This window comes from Myxocyprinus asiaticus, chromosome 2 (assembly GCF_019703515.2).
Source record: "Myxocyprinus asiaticus isolate MX2 ecotype Aquarium Trade chromosome 2, UBuf_Myxa_2, whole genome shotgun sequence".
NCBI classification, from domain to species: Eukaryota; Metazoa; Chordata; class Actinopteri; order Cypriniformes; family Catostomidae; genus Myxocyprinus; species Myxocyprinus asiaticus.
In genome coordinates this window covers 9,095,775-9,116,449 of record NC_059345.1, presented here as the reverse complement: position 1 = coordinate 9,116,449, position 20,675 = coordinate 9,095,775, and the positions used below count along the sequence as shown (strand labels likewise).

At 38.6% G+C, this 20,675-nt stretch overlaps 2 protein-coding genes across 4 annotated transcripts in view; one reads left to right on the top strand and one right to left on the bottom strand.

The window, feature by feature from the left end:
- Window positions 1-305: 305 nt before the first annotated feature.
- LOC127455630 (dickkopf-related protein 3-like) lies at window positions 306-14,643 on the top strand. Of its 2 annotated transcripts, XM_051723680.1 has the most exons (7): window positions 306-577; window positions 1,249-1,374; window positions 4,339-4,416; window positions 5,126-5,218; window positions 9,173-9,317; window positions 10,456-10,612; window positions 11,160-14,643. In XM_051723680.1, exons 1-7 carry the CDS (start codon window positions 374-376, stop codon window positions 11,245-11,247), a joined length of 891 nt encoding a protein of 296 aa, XP_051579640.1. In that variant the 5' UTR covers window positions 306-373; the 3' UTR covers window positions 11,248-14,643. The 2 variants fall into 2 exon arrangements, with proteins under 2 accessions (XP_051579640.1, XP_051579641.1); XM_051723681.1 differs by lacking the exon at window positions 4,339-4,416.
- Window positions 14,644-15,410: 767 nt separating this feature from the next.
- The window catches only part of LOC127455617 (ubiquitin carboxyl-terminal hydrolase 47-like), a 58,003-nt gene continuing 52,738 nt past the window's right edge, over window positions 15,411-20,675 (bottom strand). For both annotated transcript variants that reach the window (XM_051723676.1, XM_051723668.1), the window contains exons 24-28: window positions 19,854-19,972; window positions 19,032-19,162; window positions 18,883-18,930; window positions 18,663-18,793; window positions 15,411-16,287 (exon numbers count right to left, since the gene is read on the bottom strand). In XM_051723676.1, coding sequence (XP_051579636.1) covers window positions 16,113-16,287; window positions 18,663-18,793; window positions 18,883-18,930; window positions 19,032-19,162; window positions 19,854-19,972 — 604 coding nt within the window. In that variant the 3' untranslated portion in view covers window positions 15,411-16,112. The remainder of the gene's footprint in view (window positions 16,288-18,662; window positions 18,794-18,882; window positions 18,931-19,031; window positions 19,163-19,853; window positions 19,973-20,675) is intronic.

Here is a 20,675-nt window from a genome sequence, read left to right as displayed (position 1 = left end):
AAAACACGGTAATCTCGCGCCTCCTGTAGGTGAGGGGTTTAGCGAATTAAGAAAATACGATAAAATAGAAATGTAAAAATAGTAGAACCATAATACGAAAAACTAAGAGTATTAAATAAATAAAAATAATAATCGATAATTATGATACATGAATGCGTTACATAAATGAATGTCCTTCAAATACAGATAAGAACAAATAGGAATAGATTAAAAAATAATTATAATAATAATAATTAAAAAAAAAAAAGGGAGGGTTGTGTGTCTATGACTGGGCATGGAATCGGATGGCGCATTGCCCCGCCTGGCGCAGCTGGTGCTCCTTTGATGCCACTGACTGAGGAGATTAATTCACACACACAACAATAACGCAGTAATGATGTTTCTGCTGAGATTGAGTCTGTGTCTGCTGGGGATCGTCAATGGAATTGTCCACGAAACCTCGAAAACAAATATGGACATTATTGCAAATATGGAGACTAATTTAGTGCAAGGACAAACGAAACTGAACGAGATGTTTCGGGAGGTGGAGGAACTGATGGAGGACACGCAGCAGAAATTAGAGGACGCGGTGCATCAGGTATTCTGCCTTTAAAACAGGCGCTAATAATTCTTCTTCACATATGAAGCTCAGTGAACTCTCAAAATTGATCTGAACTTTCTGTCATAACTAATAGCAGCTCTGTTTTGATAACAGCACCACTAACAGAACGTGCACATACACTAAAAAAAAAAAAAAAATACAATTTCATAACAAAAATCCATCAAATTAAATTGAGAATCTTAAATTAAAATAAAAAACAGATATTTTAAGTTTTATTAATTAAATTTGGATAAACATTACAAATTCAATTAGATGGAATATCCCTTAAAAATAGGCTAACATATATTGAGTTTTCTTTAAATACTAAGGTAAAATCTCTTTATACAGAGATCACTTATTTTACCTATGCATACTAAGGCAAAAGCTATCTTATTTCAGATATTGGATGGTGGCATATGTCATAGGCATCAATGTTACTATATTACAAGTTCAAAATATAATTTAATATGACTGAATGAACCTGAAATGTGGATTCATGTTTTAATTAAGTAGGGAAACTTCTTTTTTTTTTTTTTTTACTTTAATTTTTAGAGCTGGTAGAAATAGATCCTTAAAACAAGTGTACAATTTCATAGTGTATGTTTCTCAAAGCAACATTGTGTTTTTTGGATTTCAAGATCTTCCTGATTTCCCCCGTTTTTCCTCAGATGGACAATGAGAGTGCAAAATCAAGCCTCAATCCACACAATGTCTCTTCACACCTCCAGAATGAAAGCAGTATTGAAATCACTGCTGGGAATCAATCCATGTATATTATTGAGAGAACCAACAAGGTAGGTTGACACCCAGGTTACCAAGAACTTTTGTGTGATTTTATATTTTTGGTAATACCTTATATACAGCTCTGGAAAAAATTAAGAGACCATTCCAAATTTTTCTTAAATCAGCATCTCTACATGTATGGCAGCCATTCCATACCAGCTTCTGTTGAATTCCAACACAAGCACACCTCATTCTACTTAATGAGGTACTGATTAGGTGATCACCTGAACCAAATCTTATTTAATGAAGAAATGTATATAAACCACTGCTGCGGTCATCATTATCCTCTTGCAATAGGACCAGCTGGAGGGCAAAAACAGTGCTAGTAGTACCTCAAAAGTAATTGGAATCCAAAAATAACTATTGACCATGCCAAAAGAGTTGAAAAGAAAAGTTTTCAGTGTGGAAAATAAAGGTTCAGTTCTGGCTTTACTGGCAGAGGGATACAGTGTGTCAGGTTTCTTCCATCTTTAAAATTTCAAAGATGGCAGTTCATAAGAACAAGGTCAAGCTGTAGACATTGGGGACAATAAGTCTACAGACCGGCAGAGGGCGAAAACGTCTCTCCACTGAACAGGATGACCACCAACTCATTCAAATGTCACTCAACAACCATAGGATGACATCAAGTGACCTACAAAAAGAATGGTAAACGGCAGCTGGGGTGAAGTGCATGGCGAGGACGGTTCGAAACAGGCTCCTAGGGGTAGGGCTGAAGTTGTGCAAAGCTAGAAAAAAGCCCTTCATCAATGAGAAGCAAAGAAGAGTCCGGTTGAAGTTTGCAAAAGACCATAAGGATTGGACCGTACAGGACAGGAGTATGGTTATCTTCTCTGATGAGTCCAATTTTCAGCTTTGCCCAACACCTGGTCATCTAATGGTCGTCACAGATTCGTCTTTGTGAAGGACACATGAATCAAGCCACGTACAAGTTTGTCCTGGAAGAAAACTTGCTTCTTTCTGCTCTAACAATGTTCCTCAACTCTGAGGATTGCTTTTTCCAGCAGGACAATGCTCCATGCCACACAGCCAGGTCAATCAAGGTGTGGCTGGAGGACCACCGGATTAAGCAAAACATTATTCAGTTTTTAATGACAATTTTCTCACCCTCTCCCTAACTCTTAGAATTAGCTAGTTTTTTTGGCCACTGTACCTTTAAGACTTCTACATATGTTCCCTCTTTGCATATGAAATGAGTAACATCGCTTACACATGGGCTGCGGGTTTGCTGTCGGGTCCAATTATAATTAAATGTCAGGCACTCCTTTTCTTTTAACACTGTTAGCCAGAAACAGCACAACGTGTGATGAACTTTCCCCATTGACAGTTATTTGCTTACAATTATAGCATCTTTATCTTTTGTTGTTTAATAAATAATAGTATCTAAGCTATTTTGGTGGCATGAGAGGGACCTACACAATATTAGGCAGGTGGTTTTAATGTTGTGGCTGATCGGTGTGTGTGAGATATATAAAAACTCAGCAAAAAAAAGAAACGTCCTCTCACTTTCAACTGATTTTATTTTCAGCAAACATGGAGTTTCACGGACATGTGACTAACAGAAATGGAATAATGTGTCCCTGAACAAAGGGGGGGTCAAAATCAAAAGTAACAGTCAGTATCTGGTGTGGCCACCAGCTGCAATAAGTACTGCAGTGCATCTCCTCCTCATGGACTGCACCAGATTTGCCAGTTCTTGCTGTGAGATGTTACCCCACACTTCCACCAAGGCACTTGCAAGTTCCCAGACATTTCTGGGGGGGTATGGCCCTAGCCCTAACCCTCCGATCCAACAGATCCCAGACGTGCTCAATGGGATTAAGATCTGGGCACTTCGCTAGCCATGGCAGAACACTGATATTCCTGTCTTGCAGGAAATCACGCACAGAAAGAGTAGTATGGCTGGTGGCATTGTCATGCTGGAGGGTCATATCAGGATGAGCCTGCAGGAAGGGTACCACATGAGGAAGGAGGATGTCTTCCCTGTAACGTGCAGCGTTGAGATTGCCTGCAATGACAACAAGCTCAGTCTGATGATGCTGTGACACACCGCCCCAGACCATGACGGACCCTCCACCTCCAAATCGATCACGCTCCAGAGTACAGGCCTCGGTGTAACGCTCATTCCTTCGACAATAAACGTGAGTCCGACCATCACCCCTGGTGAGACAAAACCACGATTTGTCAGTGAAGAGCACTTTTTGCCAGTCCTGTCTGGTCCAGCCAAGGTGTGTTTGTGCCCGTAGGCGAAGTTGTTGCCGGTGATGTCTGGTGAGGACCTGCCTTACAACAGGCCTACAAGCCCTCAGTCCAGCCTCTCTCATTCTATTGCGGACAGTCTGAGCACTGATGGAGGGATTGTGCATTCCTGGTGTAACTTGGGCAGTTGTTGTTGCCATCCTGTACCTGTCCCGCAGGTGTGATATTCGGATGTACCGATCCTGTGCAGATGTTGTTACACGTGGTCTGCCACTGCAAGGACGAAGCTGTCCTTCCTGTAGTGCTGTCTTGGGCGTCTCACAGTACAGACATTGCAATTTATTGCCCTGGCCACATCTGCAGTCCTCATGCCTCCATGCAGCATGCCTAAGGCACGTTCATGCAGATGAGCAGGAACCCTGGGCATCTTTCTTTTGGTGTTTTTCCAGAGTCAGTAGAAAGGTCTCTTTAGTGTCCTAAGTTTTTATAACTGTGACCTTAATTGCCTTCCGTCTGTAAGCTGTTAGTGTCTTAACGACCGTTCCACATGTTCATTAATTGTTTATGGTTCACTGAACAAGCATGGAAAACATTGTTTAAACCCTTTACAATAAAGATCTGTAAAGTTATTTGGATTTTTACAAAATTCTTTAAAATACAGTGTCCTGAATGTTTTGTTTTTTTTGCAGCTTAATTGTAATTTTCCCTCATTCTCTTGCTGAAAATGCATGATAGTCTCAGTTTAGTTAAAAGCATTTCTGTGTTTTTGCTCCCAGACAACAGACAATGCAACTGAAATGGCAAACATCTCCAAAACCATACAATCCAGTGGTAAAGAGAATGGTATTGATCATGTAAGCTATCTATCTATAATAGCATTTATTTATACATTAATCTACATCATGTAAAGTGAGTGAAATGTTCTGTTAATTCCATGTCTGATATTAAGACATATGCTGTTTAATAGCATATCGTATACAAATGTGCCTCTGAAATGTCCTTATAGAGAGACCATTTATAAGGGATGCAACTTCTCAACATGTAAGAGTATGCTTTTATAGATATCTAATGATTGTAATTACAATATAGTTTAGTGTTATATTATATTAAAGATAAAAGGAGGAGAGGCCTTCTTTTCTTAAGTATTTATGAATTTAAAAGAGGAAGGAAATTTAATGTTTGCTTTAGAAGTATGGTATAAAAAGCTTTTTGCCCTACACTTCCAACATCAACCCTAAACGTGGGGGTCACTTTTAGTATAGACAATCTCTGCACATCAGAACCACCTCATTTCCTCCTAAAATCCTGTGAATGGTGTTTTAACTCTCTGGTGCAGTACAGCTCTGCTATTGATTAGCTACTTCATGTAAAAAATATATTTAGATGTGTCAGTTTAAGTATGCTTTCATCATGGTTCCTAAAAGAAAAATAGAAAAGGATGCAAACAATTAATGGTAATTTCTGAGGAAAGCTATTACTTTTGCTCATCCTTGCTCATGTTCATAGGGTTGTCTACTCCTCATTTTTCTTCAAGGTTTAATTATGTTTTTCTTTGTCTCTCAGGAGTGTGTAATTGATGAAGACTGTGAGAAGGGCGGGTATTGTCTCTATGAGACTCACAGCTCAAAGTGTCTGCCCTGCAAACAGCTTGATGCGGTAAGGGGTTTCGAATTTCACACACTAGGCACACTTCAGGGTAAACTTAGTGATAGTTCAACAAAAATTACAATTTAGCCTTTATTGACTCACCCTCATGTTGTTCCAAACCTGTTTGACTTTCTTTCTTAATTGGAAAACAAAAGACATTAGGCAGAATGTTAGCCTGAGTCACCATTCACTTTGTATGACAAAAAGATGCAATGAATGTGAATGGTGACTGAGGCTAACATTCTGCCTAACATCTTTTGTGTTCCACTGATGAAAAGTAAATGACGTGAATACATGATAGTTTTCATTTTTGTGTGGACAATCCCTTTAATCTTCACAATCATCCAGTATAAAGAAAGGTTTTTCTAATCTTATTATCTTCTGAATAAATCCTATAGGTTTGAGCCATAGTTATTTCCATTTGGTCATTGTTTTACATAGACATAACTACAAAAATAAAGCACTGACAATGTGGCTTTCCAACAATGTGATGCAACTGATCCTGCATTATTACTGCATTGCAGTACAGACACAAGTGCACCTGGTATCTGATATTCTGGAGTTTTTCTATTTTGGGTTTCACATCAAAGTGCACAGATTGCTATATATGAGCAGCTTGTCTGGTCCTGGAGAGGACACATTGAGGAGAGGGCACAGGAAGTAGGGAAGACAACCCAGCAGAATACAGATTTACAGTGCTCTTGCAGGGTATTGTTAAAAAGCCACTTTTATAAGGCATTAGCGTATACAGAAATCTGATATATGGTTACATATGCAAAACACATATATGGTTTTGACTGAAAGTCACATACTTGTAAATATGCAACATACATACTCACTGAGCACTTTATTAGGAACACCTGTACACCTACTTATTCATGCGATTATCTAATCAGCCAATCGTGTGGCAGCAGTGCAATGCATAAAATCATGCAGATATGGGTCAGGAGCTTCAATTTATGTTCACATCAGCCATCAGAATGGGGAAAACATTTGATCTCAGTGATTTTGACTGTGGAATGACTGTTGGTGTCAGATGGGCTGGTTTGAGTATTTCTATAACTGCTGATCTCCTGGGATTTTCACGCACAACAGTTTCTAGAGTTTACTCAGAATGGTGACAAAACCAAAAAACATCCAGAGAGCGGCAGTTCTGGGGATGGAAATGCCTTGTTGATGAGGGAGGTCAACGGAGAATGGCCAGACTGGTTCGAGCTGACAGAAAGTCTACTGTAACTCAGATAACCGCTCTGTACAATTGTAGTGAGCAGAATAGTATCTCAGAATGCACAACACGTCAAACCTTGAGGCGGATGGGCTACAACAACAGAAGAGCACGACTGGCACTTTATTAGGACCATATGGGTTCCTAATAAAGTGCTGAGTGTATGTTTCAAAACATTACAAAAAAAAACTGCAATTTTCATATGTACAACATATTTTTTCCCCTAAATACTAGTGAAATTTGAATATGTAGATACAGTATATGCTCAAATATATTAACAATAAATTTATTCATGATCATATCTGGCCATATATCAGATTTATGTATGTTAGAAAGCCATGTCTAGGCTCAGCCTGTTGTTCTTACATTGGGGTTGAATCTTTACATTTATTCTTAAGATATTAGTAACTTGTTTAAAAAAATGCTGTTGAACTGTTTATAGCATCAGGCCACATCCATCCGCACTAATCCATTTTAATTAATTCATTCATTTTTATTTACTAATGTCATTGTTTTCCAAAGTATGTGGTAATGGAGAGCATTTTCATAATGCTCCGTTTTCTGTAGGGTAAAAGAGGTGTAAACTCAAAATGTATTTGTATGGATATAACCTCAGATCAAACTACATGGGCAATTTTTGTGAAAAATATGAAAGTTGAGCTTAATCCAACACCCTGGTAACATCAGGTAACACTTAAGGTTACAATTGTTAACATTAGTTAACCGCATTAGTTAACATTAACAATAAACAGCATTTATTAATCTTGGTTAATTTCAACATTTGCTAATACATGTTTAAAATAAAAAGTTGTTTACCATTAGTTAATGGAATATAAACTTACATTTACTAACTATGAACAATTGTATTTTTATAAACTAAAATTAACGAAGATTAATAAAATAAATAATTAATAAATACAGTAAAAAGATATTGTTCCTTGTTAGTTCATGATGCATAATGCATTTACTAATGTTCACAAATGAAACCATATTGTAAAGTGTTACCTAACATCATACAATAAGAATATTGAGTCATTAAAATGTTTGTATTTCAATGTGTCAGTATGTTTTATTCATTGTTATAAGGTTATGAGTTGCTACAGGTAACACAAACCCTTACAAAAGAGTATTGTGGTGTTACCAGGGTACACTGAGGGAGTTATATTGTACTATCATAGTACTGAATAATCATATTCATATACTGTATCATGGTATGTACAGTGGAAGTCAGAAGTTTACATACACTTAGGTTGAAGTCATTAAAACTCATTTTTTAACCACTCCACAGATTTAATATTAGCAAATTATAGTTTTGGCAAGTCAATTAGGACATCTACTTTGTGCATGACATGAGTAATTTTTCCAACAATTGTTTAAAGACAGATTGTTTCACTTTTAATCGACTATATCACAATTCCAGTGGGTCAGAAGTTTACTTATACTAAGTTAACTGTGCCTTTAAGCAGCTTGAAAAATTCCAGAAAATGTCAAGCCTTTAGACAATTAGCCAATTAGCTTCTGATAGGAGGTGTACTGAAATGGAGGTGTACCTGTGGATGTATTTTATCTTCAAACTCAGTGCCTTTTTGCTTGACATCATGGGAAAATCAAATAAAATCAGCCAAGACCTCAGAAAAAAATAAATAGTGGACCTCCACAAGTCTGGTTCTTACTTAGGAGCAATTTCCAAAAGCCTGAAGCTACTACGTTCATCTGTACAAACAATAGTATGCAAGTATAAACACCATGGGACCACGCAGCCATCATAATGCTCAGGAACGAGATGCATTCTGTCTCCTAGAGATGAACGTAGTTTGGTGTGAAAAGGGCAAATCAATCCCAGAACAACAGCAAAGGACCTTGTGAAGATGCTGGAGGAAACAGGTAGACAAGTATCTATATCCACAGTAAAAACGAGTCCTATATCGACATAACCTGAAAGGCTGCTCAGCAAGAACACCATCCCAACCGTGAAGCATGGGGGTGGCAGTATCATGTTTTGGGGGTACTTTACTGCAGGAGGGACTGGTGCATTTCACAAAATAGATGGCATCATGAGGAAGGAAAATTATGTGAATATATTGAAGCAAAATCTCAAGACATCAGCCATGAAGTTAAAGCTTGGTTGCAAATGGGTCTTCCAAATGAACAATGACCCCAAGCATACCTCCAAAGTTGTGGCAAAATGGCTTAAGGACAACAAAGTCAAGGTATTGGAGTGGCCATCACAAAGCCCTGACCTCAATCTGATAGAAAATTTGTGGGCAGAACTGAAAAAGCATGTGAGAGCAAAGAGGCCTACAAACCTGACTCAGTTACACCAGTTCTGTCTGGAGAAATGAGCCAAAATTCCAGCAACTTATTTTGAGAAGCTTGTGGAAGGCTACTCAAAACGTTTGATCCAAGTTAAACAATTAAAAGGCAATGCTGCCAAATAATAGCAAATTGTATGGGAATGTGATGAAAGAAATAAAAGCTGAAATAAATCATTCTCTCTACTATTATTCTGAAATTTCACGTTCTTAAAATAAAGTAGTGATCCTAACTGACCTAAGACAGGAAATGTTTTCTATGATTAAATGTCAGGAATTGTGAAAAACTGAGTTTAAATGTATTTGGCTAAGGTGTATTTAAACTTCTGACTTCAACTGTATATGATAATCAAAATGCTGTTACCATAGTCCTACTTTGTAAGTGCAGGTGAATAGCTGCCACTCTATTTACTGTATCACCCTCAGACATGCACCAAAGATGAAGAATGTTGTGCCGGACAGCTGTGTGTGTGGGGTCAGTGCTCAAACAACAGCACAAAGGGAGAAGCAGGAACTATCTGTCAATACCAAAGTGACTGTAAAGAAGAGCTCTGCTGTGCCTTCCATAAAGGTACGAGCACGTTAGAATAACTTTAATCCACTAAAATGCAAATAGTTTGAACAGTCAGTTGATTTTTTTATTTTTTATTGATTTAATTGAAAACTGTGAACACTGTGACACCATCAAGACATTGCTCTGTTTAAGCATCCCGACCAGCCCAACACAGCAACATTGACTCAACCAATAGCATGAGTTTGGGGTGGGGTTATCTGTCTATCCGGCCAAAGGAAGATGGGGCGGGTGTTTGGGAAACCTACTAAAAAAATAAATAAAATAAAAGTAAGGATTTTTGCTGCTTGCTCAATTTCATTAATTAAAATGAACTAAAGCAACACAATTCTAGAAAAAATTGTCACAGCTTGATTTCATTGTGTTTTATCCATTTAAATTTGTAAAATGGAAGTTTACTTAATCCATTTGAGTTGGGACTACATGAATACTTTTTGTGGTGTTAATATAGCTTTGATGAAACTGGGCTGGGGATTTACATTTCCCAGCATGTTTTGCATGGGAATTGATAGAGTAAAAAATTAAAAACAATTTTTTTAGCAAGATGAATATAAAGGGGTATACATGTTAGTTATGTTGAGATTTTGAAGAGTTATGTTGGAGTTTTGGGGTTACCATTATGGTGAAGAATGGACAGGTCGCATATGAAATTGATTGCTCTCTTAGTTTGAACAAGTTCTGTGCTAATTATAGCGTAGCTTCCAACTAGCATGTATTTAGCATACTAACATTCACTTTCACTAGTTAGTACATAAAGAAATAAAAGTTGTATTTGAGTGACATTGACACATCAAATTGTGTTGGGTTTAACCAATTCAACTAGGTTCTTTCTACACAAACTGTTTGTGTTGAGATAACATAGTCATTTTAAGTTAAGAAACATGTGGAACCACTGTCCACAATTGAATCAAGTTCAGCCAAAGAGCAGTCTTTTTTTTTATTATTTTTTTTTATAGAAAACAGTCATTATTTTGCCATTTCGTTTTGTGTCGCTATAGAGGCACAGAAATTACACAGTTTATATTTAATATTAATTTAAAATCTTAAACTACTATATTTTTGGGCCAACACCTAGTGGAAAGAATTAGACGGTGCCCATTTCAGACTGATAATATATTTGTTTTCGATTTTCTCTCAGCTTTGCTATTCCCAGTGTGCAGCTCTAAGCCATTAGAACGTGAGCGTTGCATCATTTCAGCCAATCACCTGATGGAGCTGCTGTCATGGGATATGGAGGGGGAGGGTCCTCAAGAGCACTGTCCTTGTGCTGGTGGCCTGCAGTGCCAGCATCGTGGGTAAGATTCAGAACTGGATGTCTATTTCTGGTTGTTTTCACTAAAAATGACACAAATATGTAAATACCATGCACCTGTAGTGCCCACTTGGAAAATTAATAGATATAAAATCTTAATGGATCGAGCACATTTTCTGTTGTCAAATATCTGATTACATTTTCCATTATAATTGTGTAAAATAATTATTTCATGTAATATACATGTGCTGATCTTCAAAAATGATGTACTCAAATGTACAAATGAGATCAAAGCAACCCCAGAAACATTAACTTACTGTCCTCTCTAGTTTTCCGTAGTTTGTAGGTTTTACAGGATGTAAAAAAAATCCTGAAAAAAAACAATTATCATTTCATTCAAGACTGAGATCTTGGAAACAAATGTGAAAGGAACACTTAAATTGCACAAAGAGGTATTTTAACCTCTTTTGCACTAAATGCAAACATCAGTCAAGTTGAATTCACCCCCTGAAACAGAGTAAATTGTGTTTAACTCCACCCATCAGGCTGGGATATACGATCATTAACTGTCTTCTCACTCTCTTCATCAGGCGAGGTGCACTGTGCCTGAAGTATCAGAACTCCAGTGAGGAGGACCTAACTGACGCCCTGTACTCTGAGGTTGACTACATTGTCTAGTGAGAATTGGCCTGATTTGACAGTCAGATGGAGAGGAGATTGATAAGGAATATGTATGCTTCATCATTACCTTCAAAAGCTTTGTAGAAAACTCCTTAACCATAATCATCCAAACACAGGCTAAACTAAATACAGCTGTGGATAAAAGTGCTAAGTGCTGCCTCTGAACACAGCAGAAGGTAATTTGCAGAAGGCCTAAATCTAAAGGGGTGTTCACACTCGCAGCGATTTGCAGCGACAGTTGGAAATTTGAGGTGGCGCAAGTAGCAGTGACAAATAGCAATGCGATGTTGGTATGTCAAGCGATAAAGTTGAGAAAAGTTTTACTTTATGCAAATAAGTGGAAACACAATGCAGCAACTACCAACAGGAGTAAAGACATTGGAGCTCACATGATCCGTCTCCTGTTAGGTTTTGTAGTCAAGTCAAGTGAAATGGAAAAGTTAACTGAAACTGAGCAATTTCCCTGTTTTATATATAATAAAAAGTATACGTGGAGAACTCAAAAAGTTGTCAATATTCCAAGTTTAATTCATGCACTGATAATCGTATCATCCTTAAATGATACATTATGCACTGCTGCGACTTAAATGCAAATGCTTTCCCTTGATTTGTTGTCAAAGTAAAATAATATCTTATTTTTGCTGGCAATACATCACAATTGTGATCAGATACAAACAATAGAGCAACTTGGCAACCTCCAACAATAAAATCGCTGTCAGTGTGAACAAGTGTGAAGTTTTGAGCATTGGATTAATAGCGTACAGTGCAAATGTTGCAAGACTAAATTTTTGGAGGCAAATAAAAGGGACGTCTCTGAAATCCAATCCATCTTTGATGAGTGTGTACTAGTTAAATTGATCAACCCATCCAATAATCTTGCAATCATGTTATTTCCCCAGACAAATGAACTCAAACTCTATACAGAAAATAAAAAGTCGTAAAACTTGCAAGTGTTGTTTTTCTTTTCTTTCACATTTGTCATCGGAGTCAATATGTGCTTTTATCAGATTTTTAACTTAAATTTTAAAGAGGTCATATCATGCATTTATTTATATATATATTCTCCTAAAGTCCACATAAACTTTTTTTTTACCAAAAACAGTCAAAGAAAGTTTTTTAGGCCCATTTTCCACCATGTCTCTGATTTGTAGAATTAAACAGGCCATTTTTTGCTGCCATGCCTTTTTTTTAATGTGAAATGAGAAAGGGCTGCAGATTAACTGTCGGGTCCAATATAGTTTTATGAGGTTTCCCACATTTTACTCGTTTCTACTTATGCTTGTTATTAATAAAGGCCCCGATATACTTCCGGAGAAGTTATCCTGCGTTCTTCGTTAAAGGGTAAAAATTAGATCTAAACAGCCGAGCAACGGTATACTGTTTGCAAACATTCAGACACCCGCCACATCCCGTTTAGAGGGACATTTAAATATGAGGACACTTAAGTGCTAATGTGAAACTAAAATGGGTTATCAATGACTTAATGCTTCATTCTATGAGTAGAATTCACAAGAGGTTAGTAAATGAAGCTGTTTTAACCACTCGATGATGATTTACTTTTTTTTGATTGACTGGCGGTCAAAAGTTTGGAAAAATGTACAGATTTTGCTCTTAGGGAAAGAAATTGGTACTTTCATTCACCAAAGTGGCATTCAACTGATAACAATGTATAGTCAGGACATTAATAACGTGAAAAATTACTTTTACAGTTTGGAAACAAATGTTTAGAACTTCTTAAACTACTTCAAAGAGTTCTCATCAAAAAATCCTCCATGTGCAGCAATGACAGCTTTGCAGATCTTTGGCATTCTAGCTGTCAGTTTGTCCAGATACTCAGGTGACATTTCACCCCACACTTCCTGTAGCACTTGCCAAAGATGTGACTGTCTTGTCGAGCACTTCTCACGCACCTTACAGTCTAGCTGATCCCACAAAAGCTCAATGGAGTTAAGATCCATCACACTCTTTTCCAATTATCTGTTGTCCAATGTCTGTGTTTCTTTGCCCACTCTAACATTTTCTTTTTGTTTTTCTGTTTCAAAAGTGGCTTTTTCTTTGCAGTTCTTCCCATAAGGCCTGCACCCGAGTCTTCTCTTTACTGTTGTACATGAAACTGGTGTTGAGCGGGTAGAATTCAATGAAGCTGTCAGCTGAGGACATGTGAGGCATCTATTTCTCAAACTAGAGACTCTGATGTACTTATCCTCTTGTTTAGTTGTACATCTGGCCTTCCACATCTCTTTCTGTCCTTGTTAGAGTCAGTTGTCCTTTGTCTTTGAAGACTGTAGTGTACACCTTTGTATGAAATCTTTTCAAGCATTGTACAGCCTTCATTCCTCAAAACAATGATTGACTGAGGAGTTTCTAGAGAAAGCTGTTTCTTTTTTTGCCATTTTTGACCTAATATTGACCTTAAGACATGCCAGTCTATTACTTACTGTGGCAACTCAAAAAAAAAAACACAAAGACAATGTTAAGCTTCATTTAATGAACCAAATAGCTTTCAACTGTGTTTGATATAATGGCAAGTGATTTTCTAGTACCAAATAAGCAATAGCATGATTACTCAAGGATAAGGTGTTGGAGTGATGGCTGCTGGAAATGGGGCCTGTCTAGATTTGATCAAAAATGACTTTTTTCAAATAGTGATGGTGCTGTTTACATCAGTAATGTCTTGACTATACTTTGATCAGCTGAATGCCACTTAGGTGAATTAAAGTACCAATTTCCTTCCGAAATAGCAAAATCTGTACATTATTCCAAACTTTTGGCTGCAAGAGTATATACAGTAAATAATGTTTAATTTATCTTGTTTGCATTCTGAATTTATGACGCTAATGTGCTGACAGGATATACGCTGTCATAATATGAACTGATTACACTCTGTTATTGTTATTTATGACACTGATACTACTGCAAAGATGGGTGTATAAAGAGTGTTAATGGGCAAAATACAGACAAAAGAATGATGAGGGACATATCTTACCATGGGCAGATGTGTGAATGGCTTTTGCTGCAGATGACACGAGTGAATGCGCACTTGAGAGTATTTGAGTAGATTTTTTTGTAGCTCAATTAAACCAAAAAAATTACGTTATTGGAAAATGTCTCGAATGTATGCTAACGATCGTACAGATGTAGGTAAATTTGCACCACTTTACCCAATGAATGCAAAAACACCTTTTTGGCTAGATTTTGATCTAAATGACATCACACCCATTCGTTCTTCGATTTCGTAGAAAGTATATCTGGGCCTTAAAAGTATCTATTCTTCTGATATCCTTAAAAATGTAAGTACTTCAGAATGAGCTGTTTGCAGCTCAATTTCAATAAATGCCCTTTTTGGCCTGGGCTAAAGTTTTGAGATCTAAAACTTACAGTATGTATTTATAGTACAATAAACACCTTTATTTCAAAAGATCAATACAGTTCTGATTTCTCACGATATGACTCCTATAAAATCAATGGTTCATTCTGTCCCTTAAAGTATGTGATATCTTCATATATGTCAACCTGGAGGCAGGCAGACAGAGACTGATTGTTGCTCTTTATTTCAGTATTGGCATGTCTAATGTGAACAGCTTATGGTAGCATGTGGAGCTGCGGAACCCATGGCAGTTCATTTTAACTCAACCATGGTGATCCTCCAGTGGGGCGTCCGCAGCCTCTTCTTTCCATCTACGCAAAAAAACAGCAGCGAGAAGCTTTCCCACACATGCACACACACTCACACCACATCTGAACTCACACAGGCTCTGTTCACATTGTGCAGAAATTAGAAAAATAAAATAAAAAAATAAACAGGAGACTTTTCTAAATGGAAAAAAAAAAAAGCAACGTACAGATCAAAAAATTAAAACACGTGCCATTAAAAGTCACTAACAAGACCTAACATCATCTTTACCAGTCTGTAGTGAAATAATTTACACAAAAAAACACGAGTGAATGCAGCGCTCTACGTAATTCATGTTGCCCTACTCTTAAAGGTTTGCAAAACCATATGTACCATATGTCAGTATCCCCAGTAGGAAGTATAGTGAGTGCAAGATGGCGGGGCTCCCTCTGAACCAGGCGGAGCTTCAGCGGCCAGTGGGGTGGGGCAAATATCAGCCACACCCACACATAAAGGGAAGCATGAATGGCAAGAATAGAACCTCATCAGCCAGAAAAGACATTTAATTCACAACTGTGTGTTAAATAAACAAAAAATCCCAATATTTCAAGTGATAGCAACATACCCAAAAATTTAAAGTGAAAGTATACTATGACTGAAGTCGATCGAAGAGCTCTACGAAATGGAAGATGAACAGTGCTGCCACCACAGTGGGCGTTTTGAGGGGGCTGGGTACGTTGAACACTGTGTTTGAACACTGAATAGAATCTGAATGATGGACGTTGAGAACATGAGACCTTGATAGACTCGTTCACATCTCGAAATCAAAGTGACAGATGGAGAAACAGCGAATGCAGAATGACAGGACGAAAATCAACGGAGATTGAGCAAGTTGCGGAGACAGACAATAAATGGGCGATATTTCCCAAACTGCCACGTTTCCTCTACAAGTGCACCCATCTCTTGTGTTATTAAACAGATTTTTCTGAATGATATTGGATTTTAATTTGAAATAGCTTTTGCACTTCCCTTTAAACTTTACAGTACAATAATCTATGGTGCACAATAGTACTCTGAGTCACACTATGCGCTCGGGTGCTCAAAGGAGACATAGCGTCAGCCGGACAGCACTGGTGACGTTGATTCAACGTGGGCCCAAATGCCAGGGTCCCTGGCAAGGCAGCGCTACACTGCAGCGGGCAGGCGAGATAGTAATTAGGGCAGGAAAGGTTTTCTCCCCCTCCCACCCTCAGTCCTGTCCAGGGTCTTTGGTAGGCCCCCCATCCAGGTAGATTTTGAGGGCCTTCTCTTTACGGGGGGAGTAGCTGACCCGATGGCCTGTCTTCAACAGCCGGCTGCTCTCCTTCTTCATCAGTTCATTGCGCTCCTCTTCGGACAGCTCCATGAGCTCGTCAGTGTTGTCCCTGTGGAGAGGTGGGGAGTTTTTAAAACTTTTTTCACAAGTTATAACTGTTAAAAAAAAACGGTCATAACTCTAGGGCTGTGCAATAGGACAATGTAATCAGATATCGACAATGACTGACAAGCATCCCAATGCCATTTGCGACATTAGAAGCTTTCCCACAAACGGCTGAATGGTTCTCGTTGCGAAACCGGTTATGTTTTTTTTCTATGGTGACTGAATGTAAGTAACAAATACATCAATGGTAAAAAAAAAAAAAAAAAAAAAACTCGTCATATAGGTATACGACCTCATTTTTCATGGCGCAAATGACAACTGCACAAATAATGCCTTGTTGTAGGCTACTTAAAAAAAAAATAGCCTTGTTCTCTCTGCCCTATTCGGATGAATTTATTTTATATGGGGACATTTTAATCACATGAGATTCAGTCAAGTCAGTAATTTTTATATATTTATAATTTCTATAAAACGGCTGGTTAAAATAACCACTGGTTATACTAATCCTGGGCGAATTGATATGTTGGAAAAAAGCCAATAAATCTGCACTCTCCAGCCTGTGAAGACTTTAACTATCATTGTTGGTCAATGAGAAGATGCCAGAAAATGTAAGACGCGCTTCAAAACTTTAGCTAACGCTGGCTGTTGCGTTTTTATTTTTAAGAGAAAAAAACTAGCATGATTTCTTTTGATTAGGAAAATTAGAAAAGTACACAAGCACGGAAATTAGTGATTTGAACAGAGTGAATGGGAAAAATTGTGTTGAGCCCTGTGTTTCACAACATTTTCCGGAGGGACAAGTAAAATTACATAATGTGAACGGATTGTCTATATTTTTAATTCAAGAGTGGAATGTAGGATTACATGCTTGTTAATGTCACCTATTGTAATTCCAATCAATTTTTTTATTTTTTATAATAATCCCAGATACAGTATATGCAGGCTTATTATTCACTTACACATTTAATCAGCACAGTTTAATACATTTTCTGATTGGTCAGTTACACATGACAGCAGTGTGTAAATGCAGTCCACACTCCCATCTCTGCGATATATACAGACCTCGCTTATCCCGTGCGAATCTATGGTAAAGATCACAGACGTCCGCAGTAATAATTACTTTAGAGACATATGTCTGGGAAATTAATCTGTGTTTTGAACTGCCTCTGCGATCTTACTTCACTGTGGTCTGTTGTTGGATTCGGCCTCTGACACCAGCAGCTTGCAAATATCACCAAGTTTATTTACTGTCTCATCTCTGATAATCTGTCTGTTTCAAATATTGGATCTAATACAGTTGCCAACACCAGATATTTGTCAGCGTAGAAGCACACACATATTCATGTGTCCGCACGAGAAATGTAGTGCATTTTGGGAGGAATGGAAAGTGAGCGTCTCAAGAGCAGCTGGAGCGGGACTGAGCGCAGTCTAGCCCAGCCCTACACTCCTTACAAACCTAACAAATTAATCATTTAAAAAAGTAGCAGTCAGTATAAAAAGATGGGAGTTAAAGATTATGGTTCCTTAATACAGGTCTGACGTAATGGCGTTTGGTCATGAGAGACGCAAGAACCAGTGAGGTTTGTTGTTATTAGCCTCTTTTTTTTCACTATCAGGCCAGTGCGAGCCAGGGCTATCAACTGGCCAACCTGAGCCAATAGCCAATACCCACGCAGCGTTGCCCTAAAACCCACCCTTCACACGTCCCCCTGGTGACAACGTCAAACACCCCGCCCATTTCACAAGCAAGAGGGAAGCTCAAACTTAGGTATCATGTTACTTAGTTATCTAGAATATCGAGGTTATATTGTTTGTAAACATTAGCTAACTAGCAAGATAAGTTAGCATTGACAACTCACCGACTGTAACTGCCATGGTGTCCCGAGTGGTCTTTCCACTAACAGCGGGACCATGTCCCAGCACACTATCCATGATCTCGAACCATTATCTTTGGGCACCGCTTGGGCACTGTCCATTGTGCGTTTTAACGGATTTGTGCTGTACCGGCAATTTTTACATTTTTCCCTAACCTGTACCTTTGTGCGCTGGATACACAACCTGGCAAGTTCGGCATTGACATTGACCCTGCTTCAATCCCCAGTTGGCCTTGTTTTGCCCAAGGGTAATCGGAGGGCCAAAGGCCACTGAACCCGAGGAAGCACAATGAAGCCCCGGAAGTGACAGTGGGAACGCAACTGGCCCTATAACACACTAGCACGCCCTCAATTGGCCCAATATTGGAAACGCAGCTAATGACATCCAATCTGCACCATAGGCAAGTTATCATAATAACGAGTTTGATTTCGGTCTGTTCATCACATAAATAAGAACCGATTCTTGATGTCCTTGTAGTGTTCTATGGAAAGGGCAAGGTTTTACCTGTAGAAGATCACAGCACCATCATCACATATGTAGAGAGGCCAGACATTGAGAGTGGAGACTTTAGGATTCCAATCCAAATCCTGATGGATCTCCAGCACTGAGATGTCACAGGGAAAAGTTCCTCGACCCTGTAGGAGAAATGAGACACTCAGATCTGAGTCACTGAGGGACGGATACCAATGATCCAGCTCAAACTGATACAAAGAGACTGCTGTACCTTGGCAAACTCCAGGTTTTCCAGAGGAATCCCACTCATTTCACTGAGCTGAGGGAAGAGAATATGACAATAGTGAAAGACAAGCTTCGACAATTCTTAGTCAAATTTAAGATTTCCAGGAAGAAAACAGCACAACGTTATCCACCTACCTTCTCCTTCAGTTCCTCTACACTGCTGCTCTCCAACACCATCTCTCGGAAGGGCTCGAGCTTCATCTGGGAGGGGCACCAGCGACGAGTCAGAACCGCCAACTGGGACATGGACTTCATCCGCTCCGGTTCTACAACAGACATAAATAAATGAATGCTGTCTGATCAGGGACAGTCAGTCAGTGAAAGCAGCAGTGTTATATAATCTGGGTTAGAATAATTTTTTCTATTATATATTCACATTAATAGCGTTTATAGTAATGCACTTACAACCATCTATGGGGAATGCATTCTGGAGGGATTAAAAGCAGAAACGTACAGCTATTATTCTTGAGAAGTGCTAATATTAATTATACGGTACAAATATGTCTGTTATTTGATCTGTAAACTTATCTAAATTGTCCTTTTAGTAGTAGGACAAGCAGATGAACTTCTGAGATAATGACGTCATTTCTGTAGGTGGCTTTTTCTCAGTGTAAACCGTCCCTTTTTTGGGATTTTCGCACATATGTGAACGTCACTGGGTGTTTTCGCTTTACATAGTCATGACAGGAGTTGAAAGACTAGATACAACTTTGCATTATGGTAAGTAAGTGCTTTCATCACAATAGTCTAACACAGACTTGTGGATATACTTTCAAAATGCAGTATGCACTGCCATTGTAAGTGTACTACTGTAAACGCAATTTCTGTTTGTTTTTGCAAACCGAGCGAAGAGTTCAAATTGTCTGTGGTAATCGACAGCATGTTGTTGATAGAGCTTAACTTGTACTGAACCCAGAACCTTCCTTTAATATAAAATAGTACTAGCACATTTTTCACCTTCAAGGACTTCAAGGAACACTTCCCAGTTACTGGAGATGTTGATGTCCTCCTCATAGACGTGGTAATCCAGAAACACTGTGCCTGGGTTCTTCCAGGTCTTCTTCCTGAGTCTAAACCTGTGACACATATCCTGTTAGTATCGCGAGGCACTAATTCTCCTCTGCTGTGAGTCATTGCGTTTATAAGGTCAGTCACTGCAGTGTGGACAGAAGGTGAATGCTCAAAACTGTTGATCTGCACGTTCATGAGTCAGGCATGTGATTACATATGCACAAACCCAGACTACATAAGACAGGGTTCCCATCTTTTCTGAACAAAGCATTTCCTTGACTTTAGTCGTTTATGATTCTCAAAACCATTTTTTTTTTTTAAACAATTTTGATTCAGACTGATTCGCCGATGAATCACTCAGCAATTTGTGAACAATTTTGATCAATTAACTGAAAAAAAAAAAAAAAAAAAACATACTCAAAATAAGGATTTGCTCACAAATGGGACATGACTATGGCTTGCAAGCTAATTCTACTTAACACAAGCTCTACGCACATGCAATATTTGGGTGAGCAAAGCAAAACTAGGAATAGGCTACCACCCATGGAGTTCGAATCCAGGGTGTGCTGAGTGACTCCAGCCAGGTCTCCTAAGCAATCAAATTGGCCCAGTTGCTAGGGAGAGTAGGGACCTCCCTCGTGGTTGCTATAATGTGGTTCTCGCTCTCGGTGGGGCGTGGTGAGTTCTGCATGGATTGTGCAGAGAATAGCGTGAAGCCTCCACACGCGTCTCTGCGGTAACGCGCTCAACAAGCCACGTGATAAGATG